A 23,742-nucleotide genomic window follows, 5' to 3' on the forward strand; every position below is an offset into this window, starting at 1 on the left:
TCTCTCTCTCTCCCTCTCACAGGCCCTGACCCGGGTCAAGCTCAACTTCCTGGACCAAATCGCCAAGTTCTGGGAGCTGCAGGGCTCCAAGCTACGGCTACCCCATGTGGAAAGGAAGATCCTCGACCTGTATGTCCTCAGCAAGGTAGGAGGAGCACCACACCAAGCCCGTCCACGTCTGGGTTGCATCCAGTGATATTCGCATACATTCAAATTATTACATATTACATATACACCCATACATTACATACTATATCTGCTTGCATTATTGCCATGTGGTATGGATACGGATACTGTGATCCAGTGCCTGTGTGATATATGGTAGTGTGTGTACTTGAGTTCCCTTAGTTTTTGTTGGCAGTCTCGTTGTAGGTCAGCACAAGGTAACTTGTGGTAGGGCTTTAATGGTGTTCACACTCACTGGTCTGGGAGTGTTGTTAACCTGGTCTGACACTGTTGCCCATGTAGCTTGGATGGATACACTTTCTGGTCTTTAGCGCTTGAAGTCGCTCTGGGTAAGACCGTCTGCTGGATGAATGCAATGTAAAGTAATGTACATCATCAGTGTACACTGAAAGATGGAATGGATCAAATATGATTACGGATGGTCCAAAAATGAGCTCCAGGCACCTCGGCACTGTATCTTGGTCAGTTATCTTTTTATGCTACTCAGAGTCCCCTCAGTTAGCTAACTGCCTCTGCACCATTCACTCGGGAGGCAAACATGCATGCAAATCCTGTGATGTTCCACTGTTAAAATTGAATATGTTATCAATTTTATCAAGATATTTTATTTTCAAATATCTGCATAGAAATAAAACCAGGTGTCACTAGACCCTACGTCTGTGTCAGAGGCTGCGTTATATTGCATCACACTTTGTAGACATTCTTATCCAGAGCGACTTACATAGGTCACAGTGTTATCAATTTATACGGCTGGATATTTGTTGAGGCAGTTGTGGGTTATGTGCCTTCCCCAAGGATACAACAGCAGTGCCCTAAAAGGGAATCGAACCAGCAGCCCTCCGGTTATTAGCCCTGTACCTTACCACAACATGACACTGTAACTGCTATCCTCCTTTCAAAGGCCGCGAGCAAAACAAGTTGCGGAGAGAGGGTATAATGGCAGTGAAAGAGACAGGTTTACAGATAGTGAAAGTTGGTATGGTTTCATGTGAGGGAGGGAGTGAGGGAGGAACTGGTGGGGTCAGAGTTTGAGGCGATAAGGGACTCACGGGTGACGCTTTGCTGCAGATGGTGTCTGCGGAGGGCGGCTTCGTGACAGTCTGCAAGGAGAAGCGCTGGTCCAAGGTGGCGGCCAGGATGGGCTTCCCCCCAGGGAAGAACACCGGCTCCCTGCTGAGGTCCCACTACGAGAGGATCCTGTACCCCTATGAGCTCTTCCAGTCCGGGGCGTCCCTGACGGTGAGTCACACACACACGCACACACACACACATACACTCACACTGTCTCTCTCTCCCTCTCTCTCTCTCTCTCTCTCTCTCACACACACACACACACTCGCACTCTCTCTCTCTCTAACACTCACATACACACTCACACACACACTCACACTCTCTCACACACACACACATACACACTCACACTCATGCTCTCTCTTAACACACACGCACACACACGCACACACACACACACACACACACACAAACACAAACACACTCTCTCTCTCACACACACACACACACACTCACACTCATGCTCTCTCTTAACACTCACATACGCGCAGTCACACACACACACACACACACACACACACACACGCTCTTCGAACGCACACATGTGCTCAATGCTCTCTAATGCACGCGTGCACAGACGCACTCTCTAAAGCATTTGCACAGTCTCTCTGCCCCACACACAAACACAGAACCCCAGCTTCTTCCAGTGACAGTGGGCAGGCCATTGACAGGTGCATCTTAAACACAGATACGCCATCATCTATTTCAACTGGCCATTCCATGTCTGATCAGTGCCAGTACCCTAACACTCACTGCCTTAACGTCAGTCACATGGAGCTGTGTTTCGTGTTCTTGAGCAGTAGTGGTCAGTGGGTCCTGCACAGACAGTGCTGTGAAACTACTCCCCAGACATGCTACACGTTAGCCTGCTAGCCTCAGCTGACCACCTGTAGAAACCTTGGCAACGGGCCATATGGTGTTTAACTTGGCGCCCAGCCACCGCCGTAAATGGAAGTGAGATGGAATCTACACCTGCCATCTCTGCAGCTGGAAGCTGTGCGGTCGCGTTCGTATTCCCGCGCAGAGATTGCGAGACGAAGCCATCTGAATGGTGCTGCGGTGGGGTCCTCCGCCCACAGTGGGCGGCGGCTCCAGGTGTAACTCCACCCACAGTGGGCGGTGGCTCCGGACGTAACCCGACCCACAGTGGGCGGCGGCTCCAGGTGTAACTCCACCCACAGTGGGCGGTGGCTCCGGACGTAACCCGACCCACAGTGGGCGGTGGCTCCAGCCATAACTCCAACCCACAGTGGGCGGTGGCTCCAGCCCTAACTCCACCCCATCTGTTCCACCCTTACAGGGCATCCACAGGCTCTACGAGGAGGGCGGCGACGGCGAGGAGGTGGACGAGGGCGCAGATGCGGCTGGGGAGGAGGAGGAGTGCGAGGAGAAGGAGGAGGATGGGGACAGCCTGTGCGACAGGTCTCAGGGCAAGGATCACCCCCTGCCCGAGCGACGCTCACGCCGCCTGAAGTCCGCTGAGCTCAACGCCGAGGTAACTAGCTGGGAGGTCATGCAACACGGTCCTCTGAATCTGCAATACGCACAACCCCGCCTACAGTTGCATGTTAACCTTATACAACTGATGTATCATCAGAATAACAGCATTACATAAGCAAAACTAGCTCATATGGGCAGTTACATTGCATTACAGGCATTTAGCAGACGCTCTTTGTTACCCATTCATACAGCTGAGTATTTACTGAGGCAGTTCTGGGTTAAGTACTTTGCCCAAGGGTACAAGAGCAGCGTCCTGGCAGGGAATTGAACCGGCAACCTTTTGACTACGAGTCTTTCTCCTTCCTACTATGCTACACTGCCGTCCCAGTTAAGGGACTGCTGGAGGAAGATGCCTCCTTTTCACAGGCTATACCCTCTGTAACCAAGGGGGGGCGCACCTCTGTTTTGGGACGAGCGCAGCGGGCATAGCAAGTGCTCTTAAGGTCAGCTCTGCAAATCTAGTCTTGGGCAGGATTGAGGGCAAAGTTGCGAGTGACGTCGATTGGACAGCGAGTCACATGACGGAGGTAATAGCCTTATCGGTTTCCTCTTATGTAACACGTAGCGGGCCGCACGCTGAAAAGCTCATTGCTGTTTCCGCCTGCCGCTGTCTCCCTTAGATTTTCCTTCCTTCACAGTCTCTGCCAAAGGAGCAAGGAAGGATTGAGGGTCTCCATGAAAAGAGTTTTCCTTCAAAAAGAACTATTAATCTCATAAATTAGTCGCTAACAGCTGTTTATTTGTATGAATCGCAGTACTGTGTGCAAGCTAGATTTGGCTTTCCCCCTTGTCAGTTGCCAAACATTAGATGTAGCAGCCGGGTTGCCAAGATGACCCAGGCCGATTAGCAGCTGACCCGTTCTGTGAATCCAGCCAGTCCTCCGTTGCAGTGCACACTGGGTAGTGTAGTTTTACTTACTGGCATGCTCAGCTGAAAGTTCACATGCCCTGGAAAGCACTGCACAAACTTTGGCTGACCTTCTCCCTTTCAAAGTGATGAGGCAGAATGCAGCACAGGCTCAGCAGACACACCGAAGCTGTCCCATGTCTCGTATAAAACATTAAGGCTGTTGTATGTTTCCACAAACACGCACACCAAAGCTGTCCCACGTCTCGGTTAAAACACTGAAACTGTCCCATGTCTCGGTTAAAACACTGAAAATGTCCCACGTCTCGGTTAAAACACTGAAACTGTCCCATGTCTCGGTTAAAACACTGAAACTGTCCCATGTCTCGGTTAAAACACTGAAAATGTCCCACGTCTCGGTTAAAACACTGAAACTGTCCCACGTCTCGGTGAAAACAGCAAAGCTGTCCCACGTTTCCACAAACACGCAGTCTGAAACTCTCCCGCATTCGCAGGAGAGCACACACTGAGGCTGTCCCGCACGTCACACGTCTCAAGATAGTATGCAGAACAAAGCAGAAACGAGCAGAGAAGGGTCGGGGAGCTCAGACGTCAGAGCGCTCCCACACAGAATGTCTGAGTCTGTCATCCATCCGCACTCTCTACTCTGTGTTGTTTGTGGAGGGCTGAAGCACAGCGAGCCATGCCTGTCAGAGACCCGAGGGAAGTGACACTGTGTAGCAAGGAGGATGGTTTATAAAGGCACGCTCCCACAGAGCTTCAGTGCTCTCCCTCTCTCCTGTGTTCTGTGTCTCGGTTCCGCCACCGGGGGCGGTCTGTGTTCACCGTTCAGGTGGTGCGTAACTGGTTCTGGAGCAGCAGTAGAGGCCTTCATCGTGATGTGATCTTATGTGCTCCCTCCCTCCCAGCGCAACGGCAAAGAGCTGAAGAGCCTGCAGATCTTCGGCAGCAGCCCCAAGATGGTGGGGCTGGAGATCGTACCAGCGGGTATGCCTCTCCCCCGAACACCCTCACTCACACGCAAACCCAGGCGCAGAACATCGAACATCACACACTAACCCACGCCCAGAACATTGAACATCACACACAAACCCAGGCCCAGAACGGCATCACTCACACACAAACCCAGGCCCAGAACATCGAACATCACACACTAACCCACGCCCAGAACATTGAACATCACACACAAACCCAGGCCCAGAACATCGAACATCACACACAAACCCAGGCCCAGAACACCCTCACTCACACACAAACCCAGGCCCATAACATCGAGCATCACACACAAACCCAGACCCAGAACATTGAACATCACACACAAACCCAGGCCCAGAACATTGAACATCACACACAAACCCAGGCCCAGAATACCCTCACTCACACACAAACCCAGGCCCAGAACACCCTCACTCACACACAAACCCAGGCCCAGAACATCGAACATCGCACACAAACCCAGGCCCAGAACACCCTCACTCACACACAAACCCAGGCCCAGAACATCGAACATCACACACAAACCCAGGCCCAGAACACTGTCACTCACACACAAACCCAGGCCCAGAACACCCTCACTCACACACAAACCCAGGCCCATAACATCAAGCATCACACACAAACCCAGGCCCAGAACACCCTCACTCACACACAAACCCAGGCCCAGAACATCGAACATCACACACAAACCCAGGCCCAGAACACCCTCACTCACACACAAACCCAGGCCCAGAACATCGAACATCACACACAAACCCAGGCCCAGAACACTGTCACTCACACACAAGCAAATGGTCGTAATGGCAATTAAATGGTTAAGACGACAAGACAAAACTGAATGACCCTGAAGAATTTCCAGCACAACGATTGGCAGAGACTCGGTGACTATTGAAAAGTTAGCCTTGTGATTGGTTGTTTCAGAAATGCTAAAGTGTTTGCCTTTTATGTGCAGATGACAGCTTCAACAAGAAGCAGAGGCACCTCAAGGCTCAAGCTTTCGCTATTAAGATGAGGCAGCGCAAGGAAACGCTGGAAGTCAACTTTGTGAGTGTGTGTGTCTGTGTGTGTGTGTGTCTGTCTGTGTCTGTGTCTGTGTGCATGTACGTGTATGGATGTGCATGGATGTCTGCGTGAGTGAGTGAGTGTGTGCGCGCATGTGCATGGATGTCTGCGTGAGTGAATGTGTGTGTGTGTGTGTGTGTGTGTGTGCGTGTGCGCGCATGTGCATGGATGTGCATGGATGTCTGCGTGTATGAGTGCGTGTGCGCGCATGCACGTGCATGGATGTCTGCGTGAGTGAATGTGTGTGTGTGTGTTCGAGTGTTTGCATGCACACATGCATCAGTAGGGACGTACATGCATGCTGTTTTTACATGAGAACGTGTCTCAGGAGTCAGGAGTATGCCATTGAGCCCAGTTGTTCCTGACCGTTCTTCCTGCAGTGTAGACTGTGTCTCAGACTGGGTCCAGCCTGGTTCTGACCTCTCTCAACACGTCATTACATCCGCTAACAATCCTAATCAACTGTTCCAGTCCTGGAACGACTTAGCTTGAAACAGGCAAATTTGAATTTAATTTTTACCTGTGTTCTCTTGTTGCATAAATTATTACTACTTATTAAACTTTACATGTCACTATTAAATTAATTTGTCAGGTATCTGCCTAAGTGTGGATGTTGTTTGAATTATTTTAATAGCTTCCAAACTGTTAGCTTCACTGTTTAGTTTAGTGTCATTGGCAGATTTTACTATCTTGTTTGCAATGTCCTGATCAGCGGCATTTATGTAAGAAACCTCCGATGTCCCAGCACCAGCTAGTGTTGTTACTCTTTTTGTTTTATGCAGAAGCATAATCCACTTTAACGTAACCTCATTAATTCCCACTTATTGCAGCTTTTTAATGAGGTACTTTGTCAAACACTTCTTGAAAATCCACGTATACAAGATCATAAGCCTGATTTAAGTCGACACATTTTGTATTTTCCGCGAAAATATCCAGGTTTAAGTGGTCTCCCTCTGCTAAAACTGTGTTCGCTATGCCTCAAACTAATTTTTCTCCAGTAATAGGTCTAATCCAAAGTTAGGTTCCAGAATGCTGTCTCAACAGGGAAGCCATTGAATGTGCTTGCTATATCTTTATTGTTATTTTTGTAATATAGAATAATCTCTAACTTTCCTGTTGTACTACAATATTCCGTGCTTAGGATGGCTGTTAGCTCTTTCCTTTTTAGGGTCTTTCAGCTGCTTTCTTCCTGATCAAATATGCTGTACGGTGTGCTAAATTCTAACTGTCTGAACTGTAATTATATGCTTTTTGTGCAGGAGTTATCTGCCGTGGAAGCTTCTTACTCAATTAATTATCCTTTAATTTTGGACTGAATTCATATTGCGTAGCGAGAATTATTTCTATCGGTCCCTAATTTGTATCCAGTCTGTGCTGTTTGAACTTTGTCATTGTGTTAGAGTTGCTTAAAATTAAAAGCACTAGAACTGGAGGAGGCAATTTCAGCAGGGGAATGTGCATCAAATGTGGTTTGAGTTCACTTGACCACAGTGACCACAGTGTTAGCGCCGTAACTTTCACGGAGGTTTGTAGAAAATAGCTGTGCAGTCCGAGAGCTCCTGTTCAGATTGTTCTGGGATGTTTTTATAGCTATTAGAGGGGAAATTAAAGTCACCTGTTGTTAATGTCTCCTCCCTGATAGACTTTTTTAGGATCTGATCTGATCCCCATGGCCAACGACATTTTCCTATATGGAGGCCTGTCTCATTCTCCCGAAGTAATCGAATTCAGTTATCCTCTGTAGGATTTAGCGGGATAGCTGCTGCGGTTTCCTGCACGTTCAGGGCTTCTTTTATGTGTATGACTGCTGTTCTATTTAGCTGATTCTATCCCTTCTGATTAGAAAGTTCTATACTTTCTGATCTGGAACAGTGTTGGGCTCCCTCCCATTGTCTTTATTCAGTATTCCATGACAACTTTGTCAGAGCACAAGAGTCTCTAACTCCAAAAATACACACATTAAGATTTCCACACGTGTGCTTTTAAACCTGCTGTGCAGATATATGCCTTTTATGGGCATGAAAATAAGCAGTTTCCCTCTCCCGTGGTCTCTTAGTGACTTGTGTGTGTGTACCTGACATGCCAGATACAGTATGCATGTTTGTTTGTGAGTGAATGTGGATGCTGTTAACTTGTTTGTGTGATTGTGTTAAGCTGTGTGTAAGTGCTTGTGTGTGTGTGTGTGTGTGTGTGTGTGTGTGTGTGTGTGTGTGTGTGTGTGTGTGTTTCTGACTGCCTGTGTGTCTGTGTCTGACTGCCTGCCCCCCCACCCCCACTGCCCGTGTCCCCACAGATTGACCTGTACATGTGCCTGGCGTGCGGGCGCGGGGACGAGGAGGACCGGCTGCTTCTGTGTGACGGCTGCGACGACAGCTACCACACCTTCTGCCTCATCCCGCCGCTGCAGGATGTGCCCAAAGGGGACTGGCGCTGCCCCAAGTGTGTGGCTGAGGTACGCACCCTACCGGGACGGGACAGCCACATCCCCCATACACACATTGCCGTATTAATGACAGGAGAACCATGTCCTCTGTGAGCACGCTACCATATTAATGACAGGAGAACCATGCCCTCTGTGAGCACGCTACCATATTAATGACAGGAGAACCATGTCCTCTGTGATCATGCTTCCATATTAATGACAGGAGAACCATGCCCTCTGTGAGCACGCTACCATATTAATGACAGGAGAACCATGCCCTCTGTGAGCACGCTACCATATTAATGACAGGAGAACCATGCCCTCTGTGAGCACGCTACCATATTAATGACAGGAGAACCATGCCCTCTGTGAGCACGCTACCATATTAATGACAGGAGAACCATGTCCTCTGTGAGCACGCTACCATATTAATGACAGGAGAACCATGCCCTCTGTGAGCACGCTACCATATTAATGACAGGAGAACCATGTCCTCTGTGAGCACGCTACCATATTAATGACAGGAGAACCATGTCCTCTGTGAGCACGCTACCATATTACAGGAGAACCATGTCCTCGGGATGTTTCACGCTGCTTTTCCTACTATTGATAGTTTGTTTTTATCTATGTTTGTTTATTTACTGATGTCAGTATGTCTGAATTTCAGATGTCTACTGTATTAATGAGACATGTCTCTTGAAAAGTTGCGGGCAGGTAGTTTAAGGTTAGTCCCTCCCAGTAGCAAAACGAACCTGGCTTCCTTATTCACGAATCTTAACGTCTGCATTGTGACCATGGAGACGTTTTTCTCTGCGTGCGTTTTCCTTTGAAAGAGCCGCATTTTACTTGGATTCTGGGCCACTGAGAATAAAGGCTTGTTTTGTGATAGTTACATTACATTACTGGCATTTTAGCAGATTCTTTTATCCAAAGCAACTTACATCGGTTACAGTTTTTTACAATAAAGCTGGATAGTTACTGAGGCAATTGTGGGTTAAGTACTTTGCTCAAGGGTAGAGCAGCAGTGACCAACAGGGAATTTAACTGGCAACCTTTTGGTTACGAGTCCTGCTTCTTAACCACTATGCTACACTGCCACCCAGTTACACTGATCATAGTTGGCCTCCCATTATTCCTGCTGGAGTTGCCCCTGTCAGAGGGGTGGGGATGGGGGCTGGCTTCAGCGCTGAGCCTGTTTGCCTGCCGTCTGTCCCCTCAGGAGTGCAGCAAGCCGCGGGAGGCGTTCGGCTTCGAGCAGGCCGTGCGCGAGTACTCCCTCCAGAGCTTCGGGGAGATGGCCGACCACTTCAAGTCAGACTACTTCAACATGCCCGTGCACGTAGGTATCCGGGGGGCCGCAGCTCCCAACAGGATGAAGGTGGGCCTTCATCACCGCTCGAGAACCGCATGGTGGTGTTATTGTTCTTCTCTGTGAAAATCTCTCATTCACTGATGCACTCTCTCCATCTCTTTGCCTGTCTTTATCTCTCCCCTCTCTCTATCTCTCCCTCTCTCTCCATCTATCTCTCCCTCTCCCTCTCTCTCTCCCCCTTTCTCTCTATCTCTCCCCCTCTCTCCCTCTCTTTCTGTCTCCCTCTCCCTCCTTCTCTGCTACTTTGTCTCTCTCTCTCCCTCTCTCCCCATCTCCCTCTCTCCCCCTTTCTCTCTATCGCTCTCCCTCTCCCTCTCTCTTTTTGTCTCCCTCTCCCTCTCTCTTTTTGTCTCCCTCTCCCTCCTTCTCTGCCGCTTTGTCTCTCTTTCTCCCTCTCTCCCTATCTCTCTCTCTCTCTCTCTCTCTCTCTCTCTCTCTCTCTCTCTCTCTCTCTCTCTCTCCCCCCTGTCTCCCTCTTCCCTGTCTCTCCAGATGGTCCCCACGGAGCTGGTGGAGAAGGAGTTCTGGCGTCTGGTGAGCAGCATCGACGAGGACGTGATTGTGGAGTACGGCGCTGACATCAGCTCCAAGGAGGTGGGCAGCGGCTTCCCTGTGAGAGACGGCAAGAGGAGGCTGCTGTCTGAGGAGGAGGTGAGGGGGAGAGGCCGTGGCCCAGCATGCAGTTTTTATTATTATTGTTGTTGTTGGTATTATTACTACACTACTATACTGTGACGTCATGTGTTACATGTTGAAGTCAGTATACAAATGCTTTTATATTAACAAAAGATGCTCAGTTTTAGTTCAATTCAGTGGTGCATTGGCAAAATAGTAACGTAATCAATAACATGAATGATAATAACACATGTATATATGAGTTCTATTGGCAACAATCTGAGTGCTTGTGACAGTAAATTTGAAAATACATTATATACGTATTAGGGCTGTCAACGTTAACGCGTTAACGCTCGTTCGCGATTAATCGCAAAACTTTAACGTGTTAATGTTTTAACGCAAATTAATCATTATCGAGTTTGACCGCAACTTCCTTCTGTAATTCCAGCGCGGATATTTACCTGGCTGAATTACTGAAAGGCGTGGCAAACGCAGATGTGCTGAACGGCAAATTTCGTTTTTCACGCCTTTCAGTAATTCAGCCAGGTAAATTATTCAGTACTCTATCTCCTTCCCTCCCCCCTCCCCCACTTTCCCATCCCTCTCTCCCTCCCTTTAGGAATATGCAAACTCGGGCTGGAACCTGAATAACATGCCGGTGCTGGAGCAGTCTGTGCTGACCCACATCAACGCCGATATCTCGGGCATGAAGGTGCCCTGGCTGTACGTGGGCATGTGCTTCTCCTCCTTCTGCTGGCACATCGAGGACCACTGGAGCTACTCCATCAACTTCCTGCACTGGTGAGTGCCAGATGTCGCCCCCTGCTGGACGTTACTGTAACGGCACCCGCTAGGCCGTCTGTGTCCGGTGCTCTCTGAGCCGTGATTGGCGGGACTGCGTCCTGAGACCCGGGCTGTTCTCGCATCAGCTCGCTGGCCTTGACCGATGTGATAAACGGTGATGTCCTTCTCTAGGGGCGAGCCGAAGACGTGGTACGGGGTCCCGGCGCACGCGGCCGAGCAGCTGGAGGCGGTGATGAAGAAGCTGGCGCCTGAGCTCTTCGACTCGCAGCCTGACCTGCTGCACCAGCTGGTGACCATCATGAACCCCAACGTCCTCATGGAGCACGGAGTCCCAGTGCGTGCCCCCGCCCGCTCACCCCTCCCCTCCTGCCCCCACCCGCCCTCCCTCGTAAAGCCCTGACCAATCCCCTTCCACTTCCAGGTGTTCCGGACCAATCAGTGCGCAGGGGAGTTTGTGGTGACCTTCCCCAGGGCCTATCACAGCGGCTTCAACCAGGGCTACAACTTCGCCGAGGCGGTCAACTTCTGCACAGCGGACTGGGTATGTCCACGAAGCAGCTTTGATGCCTTTGACGTCGAACGCGTTCGAGCAGCGTTTGAACTGTGAGGTTGACCCGCGGTCCTTCCCACGCAGCTCCCGCTGGGCCGCCAGTGCGTGGCGCACTACCGCCGCCTGCACCGCTACTGCGTCTTCTCCCACGAGGAGTTGCTGTGCAAGATGGCGGCCGACCCCGAGAGCCTGGACGTGGAGCTGGCCGCCGCCGTCTTCCGGGAGATGGGGGACGTGATGGAGGAGGAGACCCGGCTGCGGCAGGCCGTTCACCAGATGGTGAGAGAGGGGGCGGGGTGGGGTGGGGCAGGGGGCTTTAAGATGGGGCACCAGTGACATCATTACATAGCATTACATTATATGCATTTAGCAGACTTCCAGCACAATAGAACATAAGTGTATCCATTCAAGTCAAATGAGCAACAGTGCCAGACCAGCCTAACAAACACTCCCAGACCAGTGAGTGTGAGCATAACACCATTCAAGCCCCGCCACAAGTTAACTTCTGCAACCTGACTAGACAACGGAAGCCAAGTATACTACCATACTAGAACACAGAATCCAAAACCCATCACAGTACTACATGCAATATAAACATCAAATAAGTGAAATACGAGATCACTGAGTTTACGGCTTCACACGCCCACTGGCTGAAGGGGCATGTGGTATGTTTGTGGGAAAGATGCTGATTTCAGCTGTTCTCTGTATCGAGCATGTTGCCTTACTTACTCGGTGTCTGGATCACAATGGTGCTAAATTTCATCCTAAATTAAATGACAAAATCACAACTGTGTTGACTCTCCTTAAGGACAATCCCAGTTTATGAGATCCCTAAAGTATTAGGATGCACCCAATGTCTTCTCTGTTCTCTGTCTTGGTGTTGGCATTACGTCATTACGTTACGTCATTTAGCAGATGCTCTTACCCAGACCAGCTTCCAAATAAAAGCATCACTATGCTAGTAGTTATCGAAAAGTGCAACACGTCAGTAAGATACTGGGTTAAACTTGCACAAAAGTGCAACAGGTCAATAAGATACTGAGTTAAACTAGCACAGAGTGCTTTTTCATAATAGAAAACAGGGCTAGATAGAATAGCTAGAGGAAGGTAGAACAGAGATAAAGCTTGGTGTTAGCAGTATTTGGGGTGTTTGGGGAATGTTGTCCCGTATTGATGTTGCGGTGGTTATTTCCGTCCTGTAGGGCGTGCTGTCCTCGGAGCAGGAAGTGTTTGAGCTGGTCCCGGACGACGAGCGGCAGTGCCAGAAGTGCAAGACCACCTGCTTCCTGTCGGCCCTCACCTGCACCTGCAGCCCCGACAGGCTGGTGTGCCTGCACCACGCCGGCGACCTGTGCGACTGCCCCCTCGGCAACAAGTGTCTGAGGTGAGAGAGGGAGACCCACCTGCAGCGTCTCAGGTCAGAGAGACCCACCTGCCACCTGCAGCGTCTCAGGTCAGAGAGACCCACCTGCCACCTGCAGCGTCTCAGGTCAGGGAGACCCACCTGCCACCTGCAGCGTCTCAGGTCAGGGAGACCCAGCTGCAGCGTCTCAGGTCAGGGAGACCCACCTGCAGCGTCTCAGGTCAGGGAGACCCAGCTGCAGCGTCTCAGGTCAGGGAGACCCACCTGCAGCGTCTCAGGTCAGGGAGACCCACCTGCAGTGTCTCAGGTCAGGGAGACCCACCTGCAGCGTCTCAGATCAGAGAGACCAGGCGGTCTGACTGCAGCGTCTCAGATCAGGGAGACCCACCTGCAGCGTCTCAGGTCAGGGAGACCCACCTGCAGCGTCTCAGGTCAGGGAGACCCACCTGCAGCGTCTCAGGTCAGAGAGTCCTAATTGCAGCGTCTCAGGTCAGGGAGACCCACCTGCAGTCTCTCAGGTCAGGGAGACCCACCTGCAGTCTCTCAGGTCAGGGAGACCCACCTGCAGCGTCTCAGGTCAGAGAGACCCACCTGCAGCGTCTCAGGTCAGGGAGACCCACCTGCAGCGTCTCAGATCAGAGAGACCCACCTGCAGCCTCTCAGATCAGAGAGACCCACCTGCAGTCTCTCAGGTCAGAGAGACCCACCTGCAGTCTCTCAGGTCAGAGAGACCCACCTGCAGTCTCTCAGGTCAGAGAGACCCACCTGCAGTCTCTCAGGTCAGAGAGACCCACCTGCAGCGTCTCAGGTCAGAGAGACCTAATTGCAGCGTCTCAGGTCAGGGAGACCCACCTGCAGCGTCTCGGGTCAGAGAGTCCTAATTGCAGCGTCTCAGGTCAGAGAGACCCACCTGCAACGTCTCAGGTCAGAGAGACCTAACTGCAGCATCTCAGATCAGAGAGACCAGGCGGTCTGACTGCAGCATCTCAGATCAGAGAGACCCACCTGCAGCGTCTCAGGTCAGAGAGACCCACCTGCAGCGTCTCAGGTCAGAGAGACCCACCTGCAGCGTCTCAGGTCAGAGAGACCCACCTGCAGCGTCTCAGATCAGAGAGACCCACCTGCAGCGTCTCAGGTCAGAGAGACCAGGCGGTCTGACTGCAGCGACTCAGATCAGAGAGACCCACCTGCAGCGTCTCGGGTCAGAGAGACCCAACTGCAGCATCTCAGATCAGAGAGACCAGGCGGTCTGACTGCAGCGTCTCAGATCAGAGAGACCAGGCGGTCTGACTGCAGCGTCTCAGATCAGAGAGACCAGGCGGTCTGACTGCAGCATCTCAGATCAGAGAGACCAGGCGGTCTGACTGCAGCGTCTCAGATCAGAGAAACCAGGTGGTCTGACTGCGGCATCTCAAATCAGACACTCAGCTGCAGTTGTCTCAAATCATAGAGAGCTGTCACTTTGACTGGGGTGTCTAACATCTCTCACTACGACTGCAGTTTCTCACATCAGACACCCAGTTGCCATGTCTGAAATCAGTAAGACCAGCTGCTATAACTACAGCATCTCAGATTGTAGATCCATCAGTTGGGAAACTTGCAGAGTGTGGTCATAAAGAGGTTGGATGAGTAAAAGCACTTGCAGTGTACAGCAGTGTGAGGTACACAGGGTGGCAGTGTAGCATAGTGGAAAGGAGCAGGACTTGTAACCGAAAGGTTGCCGGTTCGATTCTCTGCTGGGGAACTGCTGTTGTACCCTTGGGCAAGGTACTTTACCCACAGTTGCCTCAGTAAATATCCAGCTGTATAAATGGGTAGCAAAGAGCGTGTGCTAAATGCCTGTAATGTAATGTAACTGCCCATATGAGCTAATTTTGCTTATGTAATGCTGTTATTCTAACGATACATCACTTGTATAAGGTTACCATGCAAGTGTAGGCGGGGTTGTGTGTATTGCAGATTGTGTGACCTCTCTGGGGGGTTACTTCGGCGTTGTACTGGGTGAGAGTGTCTGGTAAATGCCAATAATGTAATGTAATTTGCAAAGCATGCAGGGACCGTGTCCTCTCAGAAACTGATGACCGCATCTCTGCGCCTCAGGTACAGGTATGCCCTGGACGAGTTCCCCTCGATGCTGCACGGGGTCAAGTCCCGGGCGCAGTCCTACGACACCTGGGCCAAGAGGGTCACCGAAGCCCTGGCTGCGGATCACAAGAACAAGAAAGGTCAGCGCTGAAGGAAAAGTTGTTATTCCAGTTGATTTTTAAAAGTGACCCTCCAGTGTTGTGCTCTGTGTATTCTTCATATGGCCAGTGTAAGGCTCATACAGGCCATGTGTGTGCTCCATATTATCAATGTAAGCTCCATAAGAACAATGTGTGAGCTTCATATGATCAGCGCGTGCATTCCAAATGACCACTGTGGAAGCTCCATGTGACTGGTGTAAACTCCATAGGATAGTTCCAAATGACCAGAGAGAACCGTGTCTCTGAGTCTCCTGATATTGCATTTATCTCCCAGTAGTTTTACAGCAAGCAGACTTAGTTTAGGAGGAGTTCACATTAAATCGCGAGGTACCTTTTGCATCCTGTAGAATGGGCATGTACGGAAGGCCAGAACTTCTCTCAGAAATGAACAGAACAGAAAAGCAAACATTCAAAAACCCCAAATTTATTTTTAAAAAACCAACAAACAAAAGAACCAACCTGTCAACACAAACAAAGTGACCCTCCTGGCTCTCCTGCCACACACCTGTATTTAATAGGCCTTTAATTAGGCAGGTATGGCTCATTACCCAATGAGCTGGTTCACATAGATAGACAAATACAAGTGTCAGTTGAAAACTAAAACTGGAGACTGTATTCTGAAACTGCGTTGGTCTTTCACACCTGGTCAGACCTGATTGAGCTGAAGGTGATGCTGGAGGACGCAGAAGACAGGAAGTATCCGGAGAACAACCTGTTCCGCCACCTGAAGGAGATGGTGAAGGAGGCCGAGACCTGCTCCTCTGTGGCCCAGCTGCTGCTCAGCCACAAGCAGAGGCACAGGTCAGTACACGCATAAGCACACACTGCTGCTGTATACACACACACACACACACACACACACACACACACACACACACACTGCTGCCGTGTACAGATACACACACTGCTGCTGTATACACACACACACACACACACACACACACACACACACACACTCAGACACACACTCACACACACAAGCACACGCACACATACACACTGCTGCTGTATACACACACACACACACACACACACACACACACACACACACACATGCACACATACACACTGCTGCCGTGTACAGATACACACACTGCTGCTGTATACACACACACACACACACACACACACACACACACACACACACACACACACACACATGCACACATACACACTGCTGCCGTGTACAGATACACACACTGCTGCTGTATACACATACACACACACACACACACACACACACACACACATGCACACATACACACTGCTGCCGTGTACAGATACACACACTGCTGCCGTATACACATACACATACACACACACACATACAGACAAATTGCTTCCATATATGCACACAAACGCACATTGCTCGCATAGAAACACACCAACACATAGATACATCGCTCTCATACACACAGACATACACACTGTTGCTATATAGGCTTACGTATGTGCTCACTACCTGTATAACCACATACCTATCTTCACAATGCCTCAGTGCATGCATACATAGACTCCTGCTAGCATCTTCCACTCACGCACGTTTGCTTTCTGTCACCAACAACAAACACGCCCATGCACCCCAGCCCCCGAAAGTATATTTACCTCCCACATACACATACATGCATCATTGCCACTCTCACCATCGCAGACACACACACACACACACACACACACACACACACACACATACAAATTGCTTCCATATATGCACACAAACGCACATTGCTCACATAGAAACACACCAACACATAGATACATCGCTCTCATACACACAGACATACACACTGTTGCTATATAGGCTTACGTATGTGCTCACTACCTGTATAACCACATACCTATCTTCACAATGCCTCAGTGCATGCATACATAGACTCCTGCTAGCATCTTCTACTCACGCACGTTTGCTTGCTGTCACCATCAACAAACACGCCCATGCACCCCAGCCCCCGAAAGTATATTTACCTCCCACATACACATGCATGCATCATTGCCACTCTCACCATCGCAGACACACACACACACACACACACACACACACACACACACACACTTTACCCTAGTCCAACGAATTCAGCCCCAACCTAAGAATTCTGCTCCATATTTTCAAAGCAAGAATGGCTGCCTGTCCCAGCTTGACCTCGTGCTTTGCTTTACATTATTGGCATTTAGCAGAGGCTCTTTTGCAGAGCAACTTACGTGGGTTACAGTTTTGTCTTACATGTTATCCATTCATACAGCTGGATATTTACTGACGCAATTGTGGATTAAGTACCTTGCCCAAGGGTACAATAGCAGTGCCCCAGCGGGGAATCAAACCAGTAGCCTTTCAGTTACAAGCCCTGCTCCTTAACCTACACTGCTACTTAACCTGCTACACTGCGGACCTCAAGCTCTGGTATACGCTTACAGTAATTACAGTCATTATTACATTACGTTATGGGCAGAGCACAACAGCAGTGCCCCAGAGGGGAATTGAACCGGCTCCTTAACCACCAAGCTACACTGCCGCCGAAAATACTCAGCTTGTTGTTGATGGTCCCTGATGCAGGCAGCGCCCGGAGAGCAGCCGCAGTCGCAGCAAGCTGACGGTGGAGGAGCTGAAGGCCTTCGTGGAGCAGCTGTTCCGCCTGCCCTGCGTCATCAGTCAGGCCCGGCAGGTCAAGGTGGGTCCGCTCTCCCGGCCTGGCTCACCAGCCAGGAACCATCTTTTCCCCTCACATTCATTTAGCAGTAACCTACAATACCAGTCAAAAGTTTCGACACACCTGATTAAGATAATGGGAAACGTGCATTCAAAGACCTGTTGATCTAAAGACTTACGCTTAAATGCTTGAAATTTGTTTCTGAGAAAAATGTTATTAGTGAAGCTGATGCTTATACATGAATTTCTTTGCAAAAATGTTTTAATTTTAAAAAATATTTTTTGGCGCTTTTCAAGAATCTAAAAAATAGGAGAGTTTTGAACACTTTTTTGGTCACTGGATAATTCTAGTTGTGTTATTTAGAGTTTTGATGTCTTTACTGTTATTCTCAAATGTGTAAAAAAAGTATGTCCAAACTTTTGACTGATACTGTACATGGTGGTCTACGTGAGAAGGCCAGACTGTAGGACTGTAGAAGGCCCTCTGGTTGACCTCTGACCTCTCCCCCCCCCCGACCCCCTGGCAGGAGCTCCTGGAGAACGTGGAGGACTTCCACGAGCGGGCCCAGGCGGCGCTGGCGGACGAGACCCCGGACTCGTGCAAGCTGCAGGCGCTGCTGGACCTGGGCGCGGGCCTGGACGTGGAGCTGCCCGAGCTGCCGCGGCTCAAGCAGGAGCTGCAGCAGGCGCGCTGGCTGGACGAGGTGCGTCTGACGCTGGGCGAGCCGCACCGCGTCACCCTGGAGCTGATGAAGCGGCTCATCGACTCGGGCGTGGGCCTGGCGCCGCACCACGCCGTGGAGAAGGCCATGGCCGAGCTGCAGGAGATCCTCACCGTGTCGGAGCGCTGGGAGGACAAGGCCCGCACCTGCCTGCAGGCCAGGTGAGTTCGGCCGGCGTCCGCCAGCAGGGGGCGACACCTGACTTCGGCCCGGCTCGGCTTGGCTTGGCTCGGCTTGAGAGTTGCCCACTAACTGTGCCCCGGTTTTCAGCTGGACCTATGACTTAAAGTAATTGTATTAAAGTACAAGTAAGGGAGGTTACAAGTTGATTAGTGGCGTTATTGTGCTGCAAGCTTTCAGCTTTCCTTGGCTCTGGAGGGTGACATAATCTCATTGGGCGGTCGTGTAGCATAGTGGTTAAAGAGCAGGACTCGTAACTGAAAGGTCATCTCTCACTACAACTGCTGTTTCTCACATCAGAGACCCAGTTGCCACATCTGAAATCAGTAAGACCAGCTGCTATAACTATAGCATCTCAGATTGGAGACTCATCAGTTGGGAAACTTGCAGAGTGTGGTCATAAAGAGGTTGGATGAGTAAAAGCACTTGCAGTGTACAGCAGTGTGAGATACACAGGGTGGCAGTGTAGCATAGTGGAAAGGAGCAGGACTTGTAACCGAAAGGTTGCCGGTTCAATTCCCTGCTGGGGAACTGCTGCTGTACCCTTGGGCAAGGTACTTAACCCACAACTGCCTCAGTAAATATCCAGCTGTATAAATGGATATCATTTTTTTAAAAAATGATGTAAGTTGTTCTGGGTAAGAGCGTCTCCTAAATGCCAATGATGTAATGTGTTTTCCCCCAGGCCCCGCCACAGCATGGGCACCCTGGAGAGCATCGTGATGGAGGCCAAAAACATCCCGGCGTACCTGCCCAACGTGCTGGCGCTGAGAGAGGCCCTGCAGAAAGCCAAAGAGTGGACAGCCAAAGTGGAGGCCATCCAGGTAAAACCGCAGCTGCAACCAACTGCACACTAAAGATTTAGATAGTCTATATGTCATTGCTGCTATGCTGTGAGTACTTAGATTTCCGTGTTTTTGTTTGACGTTTCTGTTAATATATCCCAGTTATATGTTTTGTTAGCTGTTGTACTGTATTACATGGATGTTTCTACATACTCTTTCTGATTGATCCTGTCAAAGCAACCACAAACAACATTTATGTAGACCACATGGGCATTCCCCTTTTTTATACACTCCTCATATTTCACTCATTTTATATTTGTTACATTTTGTATACAGCCATGCATTGCTTAACGTCCACGAAATGTTCTATGAAATAGGATGTTATGTGATTTGAACTTTGTGCTAACACCATACTATAGCATACGGTATACTATGTACTGTACCATTATATGCCTGGCAGCGCAATCGCTTTATTTCCACGAGACATGAGATACACGTGTTGTGTACGGGAAGCGTTGCCTTCACTACGTCTGGTTACGTCTGCCACGCCCCGTTCTGCGATCCGGATTTTTAAACTTTATTATAACCTTATGGGGCTACAAGACGTATATGCGAACAGATGTTGTCCGAATGAACATTAAGCGGCGCATGACTGTATTCTTGTTGATTTTAAGTTTAGATGTTAATTCAATTTCAGATGTGTAATCTAAATTCTGATTAGTGTTGTATGTTGTTGGGGCACTGGCATAGGATAGCAACTGTAATTTCGTTGTCCTGGACAATGACAATAAAGCTCTCTTATCTCTTATCTCTCTTGAAGGGTGACTCAAAAAGCATACATACTGTGCTTTACATACCCATTTAAGTGTATTAAAATGTTGGAAGTGCCTCGCTCAGGTAGCGTGGCAGCCAGGAATGGAACCTGCGACCCCTCAGGCCTGGCTGTGGCGCTCACTGCTGCGTGTCCCTCCCCTGTGTGTGCAGAACGGCAGTAACTACGCCTACCTGGAGCAGCTGGAGAGCCTGCTGGCCCGGGGCCGCTCCATCCCCGTGCGGCTGGACCCCCTGCCCCAGGTGGAGTCGCAGGTGGCCTCCGCCCGCGCCTGGAGGGAGAGGACGGCGCGCACCTTCCTCAAGAAGAACTCCACCTACACCCTGCTGCAGGTGGGGGGCGCTGTGACCTCACAGCGGGACGGGGGGGGGAGTGTCTTTCCTGAACAGACAGGGTGTGTGACACTGCGTGTGTCTCTCTCTGTCTCTCTCTCTCTCTCTCTCTCTCTCTCTCTCTCTCTCTCTCTCTCTCTCTCTCTCTCTCTCTCTCAGGTGCTGAGCCCACGCGTGGACATCGGGGTTTATGGCAACAGCAAGAGCAAGCGGAAGAGAGCCAAGGAGTTGCTGGAGAAGGAGCGGGGCCTGGAGCTGGAGGGGCTGAGTGACCTGGAGGAGGGCATGGAGGAGATCCGAGACCCAGCCGCTGTGGTGAGAGCATATACTATTCTGTACCCCTCTCACACATACATTATACTATATATCTCTCACACATACACTAGTACACTATATGGACAAAAGTATTTGGCCACACCTGTTTTTAAGGGTTTGGGCTAGGCCCCTTATCTCCAGTGAAGGGCAATCTTAATGCTTCAGCATACCAAGACATTTTGGGCAATGCTATGCTTCCAACTTTGTGGCAACAGTTTGGGGAAGGCCCTTTTCTATTCCAACATGACTGTACCCCAGTGCATAAAGCAAGGACTATAAAGACATGGTTTGATGAGTTGGGTGTGGAAGAACTTGACTGGCCCGCACAGAGCCCTGACCTCAACCCCATCGAGCACCTTTGTGATGAACTGGAACGGAGATTGCGAGCCAGGCCTTCTCGTCCGACATCAGTGCCTGACCTCATAAATGCTCTACAGAATGAATGGGCACAAATTCCCACAGAAACACTCCAAAATCTTGTGGAAAGCCTTCCAAGAAGAGTGGAAGCTGTTATAGCTGCAAAAGGGGGACCAACTCCTTATTAAAGTATATATATTTAACTACAGTGTCATTACAGTCCCTGTTGGTGTAATGGTCAGGCGTTCGAATACTTTTGTCCATATAGTGTATATTATACTATACCCCTCTCACAGTACACGTTGTACTGTAGCCCTCGCACATACCTTATGCTATACCTCTCTCACAGCACACCTTATCCTAGGTGTGCATGTGTCTCTAGGTGTATATGTGTCACGTTCATATGTGCCTCGCCTCCCTCTTTCACACACGCCTCTCCTCCTCCTCCTCCGCCAGGTGGCGGCCTTTAAGACCAAGGAGCAGAAGGAGATCGAGGCCATGCACTCGCTGCGCGCCGCCAACCTGGCCAAGATGGCCATGGCCGACCGCATCGAGGAGGTGAAGTTCTGCCTGTGCCGCAAGACGGCCAGCGGCCTGATGCTGCAGTGCGAGCTCTGCAAGGACTGGTTCCACAGCGCCTGCGTGCCGCTGCCCAAGGCCGGCTCGCAGAAGAAGGGCGCCGGCTGGCAGAGCAAGGAGTCCAAGTTCCTGTGCCCGCTGTGCCAGCGCTCGCGCCGGCCGCGCCTCGAGACCATCCTGTCGCTGCTGGTGTCGCTGCAGAAGCTGCCCGTGCGGCTGCCCGAGGGCGAGGCGCTGCAGTGCCTGACGGAGCGCGCCATGGGCTGGCAGGACCGGGCGCGGCAGGCGCTGGCCACCGACGAGCTCTCCTCCGCCCTGGCCAAGCTGTCGGTGCTCAGCCAGCGCATGGTGGAGCAGGCGGCGCGGGAGAAGACGGAGAAGATCATCCACGCCGAGCTGCAGAAGGCCGCCGCCAACCCCGACCTGCAGGTGAGGAGGGGGGGGGGGCGGAGTTTCCGCGGCGTGGCTAAATGCCAGGTTTCCATCGGACGCAGACAGGAGGCAGTCTGTACAATGTCTGCACGTTACATTATATTCGTATAGCAGACGCTCCTTCACCCATTCCTCCTCCTATTAAAGCCTTATCGGCAGTGTAACATGGTGATTAAGGAGCAGGACTCGTAACCAAAAGGTTGCAGGTTCACTTCCCCAATGGGGCACTGCTGCTGTACCCTTGGGCAAGGTCCTTAACCCAGAATTGCCTCAGTAAATACCCAGCTGTATAAGTGGATGACATTGTAAAAACCTGTAATGTAAGTCTCTCTGGATAAGAGTGTCTGTTAAATGCCGATAATGTAATGTAGTGTAAAGGTGTTCCAGTGTGGTCAGTGATTGAAATTCAATACGTTCATATCAAGCATTTCGCAACCAGTGTGTCTTTCAGAGATCAGTTAATAACCTTACACTTGACTACAAAAGGTAAAAACGGTCTGATAACTACCAATGTAGAAATTAAACTGGCACAAAACACTGATGCTGTAAATGAAATGTCCTACATAACAGCTACACACACTGCCTGTGTAAGAGCTATAATGGTACATAGGTATATAAAAAAAATAACATTGCATTCATTTATCAGACGCTCTTATTCAGAGCGACTTCCAGCACAAGAGAACAGAAATGTGTCCGTCAAAGTTAAATTAGCAACAGTGTCAGACCAGGCTAACAACACTCACAGACCAGTGAATGTGAGCACAACACCATTCAAGTCCTACCACAAGCTAACTCAAGCAAACCTGAAACTAGACAGCCTAGAAAACTAAGGGAAGTCAAGTACATACACTACCATATCTCACACTGTCACAAAATCACAGTATCCATAACACATAGCAATACTACAATTGCCTCAGTAAATATCCAGCTGTATAAATGGATAACATGTAGAAATTATAAGCTGTGTAAGTCGCTCTGGATAAGAAGCTGAATGCCAGTAATGTAATGTAATGTAAATTTGTGGCAAGTAATACAACAGGTGCTAGAGGGTGGCAAATGAAGTGCTTTGGCTAGTTTGTAGTGTTGTGACACCTGTTTGTGTTGTGGTAAAGAGGTGTGGCACTTCCCCGCAGGGTCATATCCAGACCTTCCAGCAGGCCGGCTTCAGCAGGGCCACGTCACCACGGCAATCCGTGGACTACGATGACGAGGAGACGGACTCTGACGAGGACATCCGGGAGACCTATGGCTACGATATGAAGGTACTACCTACTAAAGAGGTATTCAAACAGCGGTAAGCGCTGTTAAGATACACAGTTCATTGATGTAAGGTAATGAATACTGACATGTAATGCGGTCAAGTCATGTTCCAGTAGTCAAAAGAAGGGCTATTCAGTTAGGAAGACCACAAGTTACAGATGTCTTTTTTTTTTTTTTTTTTCAAATCTCAAAGGGAAACCCTCAACTCCAGCTCATAAGACCTTACACAGGTGTAACTGGTAGAATAGA

At 50.0% G+C, this 23,742-nt stretch overlaps 1 protein-coding gene across 1 annotated transcript in view; it reads left to right on the plus strand.

Annotated features, from left to right (window-relative positions):
• Positions 1-23,742, plus strand: part of kdm5a (lysine (K)-specific demethylase 5A) — a 35,764-nt gene that overhangs the window by 3,814 nt on the left and 8,208 nt on the right. Inside the window, exons 3-24 of the mRNA XM_036519962.1 lie at positions 23-145; positions 1,255-1,425; positions 2,558-2,752; positions 4,534-4,612; positions 5,574-5,665; positions 7,977-8,135; positions 9,325-9,444; positions 9,970-10,128; positions 10,712-10,893; positions 11,068-11,230; positions 11,318-11,437; positions 11,531-11,725; positions 12,649-12,830; positions 14,910-15,034; positions 15,706-15,856; positions 17,607-17,721; positions 18,227-18,582; positions 19,287-19,425; positions 20,371-20,550; positions 20,710-20,865; positions 21,679-22,230; positions 23,367-23,495. Coding sequence (XP_036375855.1) covers positions 23-145; positions 1,255-1,425; positions 2,558-2,752; positions 4,534-4,612; positions 5,574-5,665; positions 7,977-8,135; positions 9,325-9,444; positions 9,970-10,128; positions 10,712-10,893; positions 11,068-11,230; positions 11,318-11,437; positions 11,531-11,725; positions 12,649-12,830; positions 14,910-15,034; positions 15,706-15,856; positions 17,607-17,721; positions 18,227-18,582; positions 19,287-19,425; positions 20,371-20,550; positions 20,710-20,865; positions 21,679-22,230; positions 23,367-23,495 — 3,843 coding nt within the window. The remainder of the gene's footprint in view (positions 1-22; positions 146-1,254; positions 1,426-2,557; positions 2,753-4,533; positions 4,613-5,573; positions 5,666-7,976; positions 8,136-9,324; positions 9,445-9,969; positions 10,129-10,711; positions 10,894-11,067; positions 11,231-11,317; positions 11,438-11,530; positions 11,726-12,648; positions 12,831-14,909; positions 15,035-15,705; positions 15,857-17,606; positions 17,722-18,226; positions 18,583-19,286; positions 19,426-20,370; positions 20,551-20,709; positions 20,866-21,678; positions 22,231-23,366; positions 23,496-23,742) is intronic.

This window comes from Megalops cyprinoides, chromosome 25, assembly GCF_013368585.1.
Source record: "Megalops cyprinoides isolate fMegCyp1 chromosome 25, fMegCyp1.pri, whole genome shotgun sequence".
Taxonomy (NCBI): domain Eukaryota; kingdom Metazoa; phylum Chordata; class Actinopteri; order Elopiformes; family Megalopidae; genus Megalops; species Megalops cyprinoides.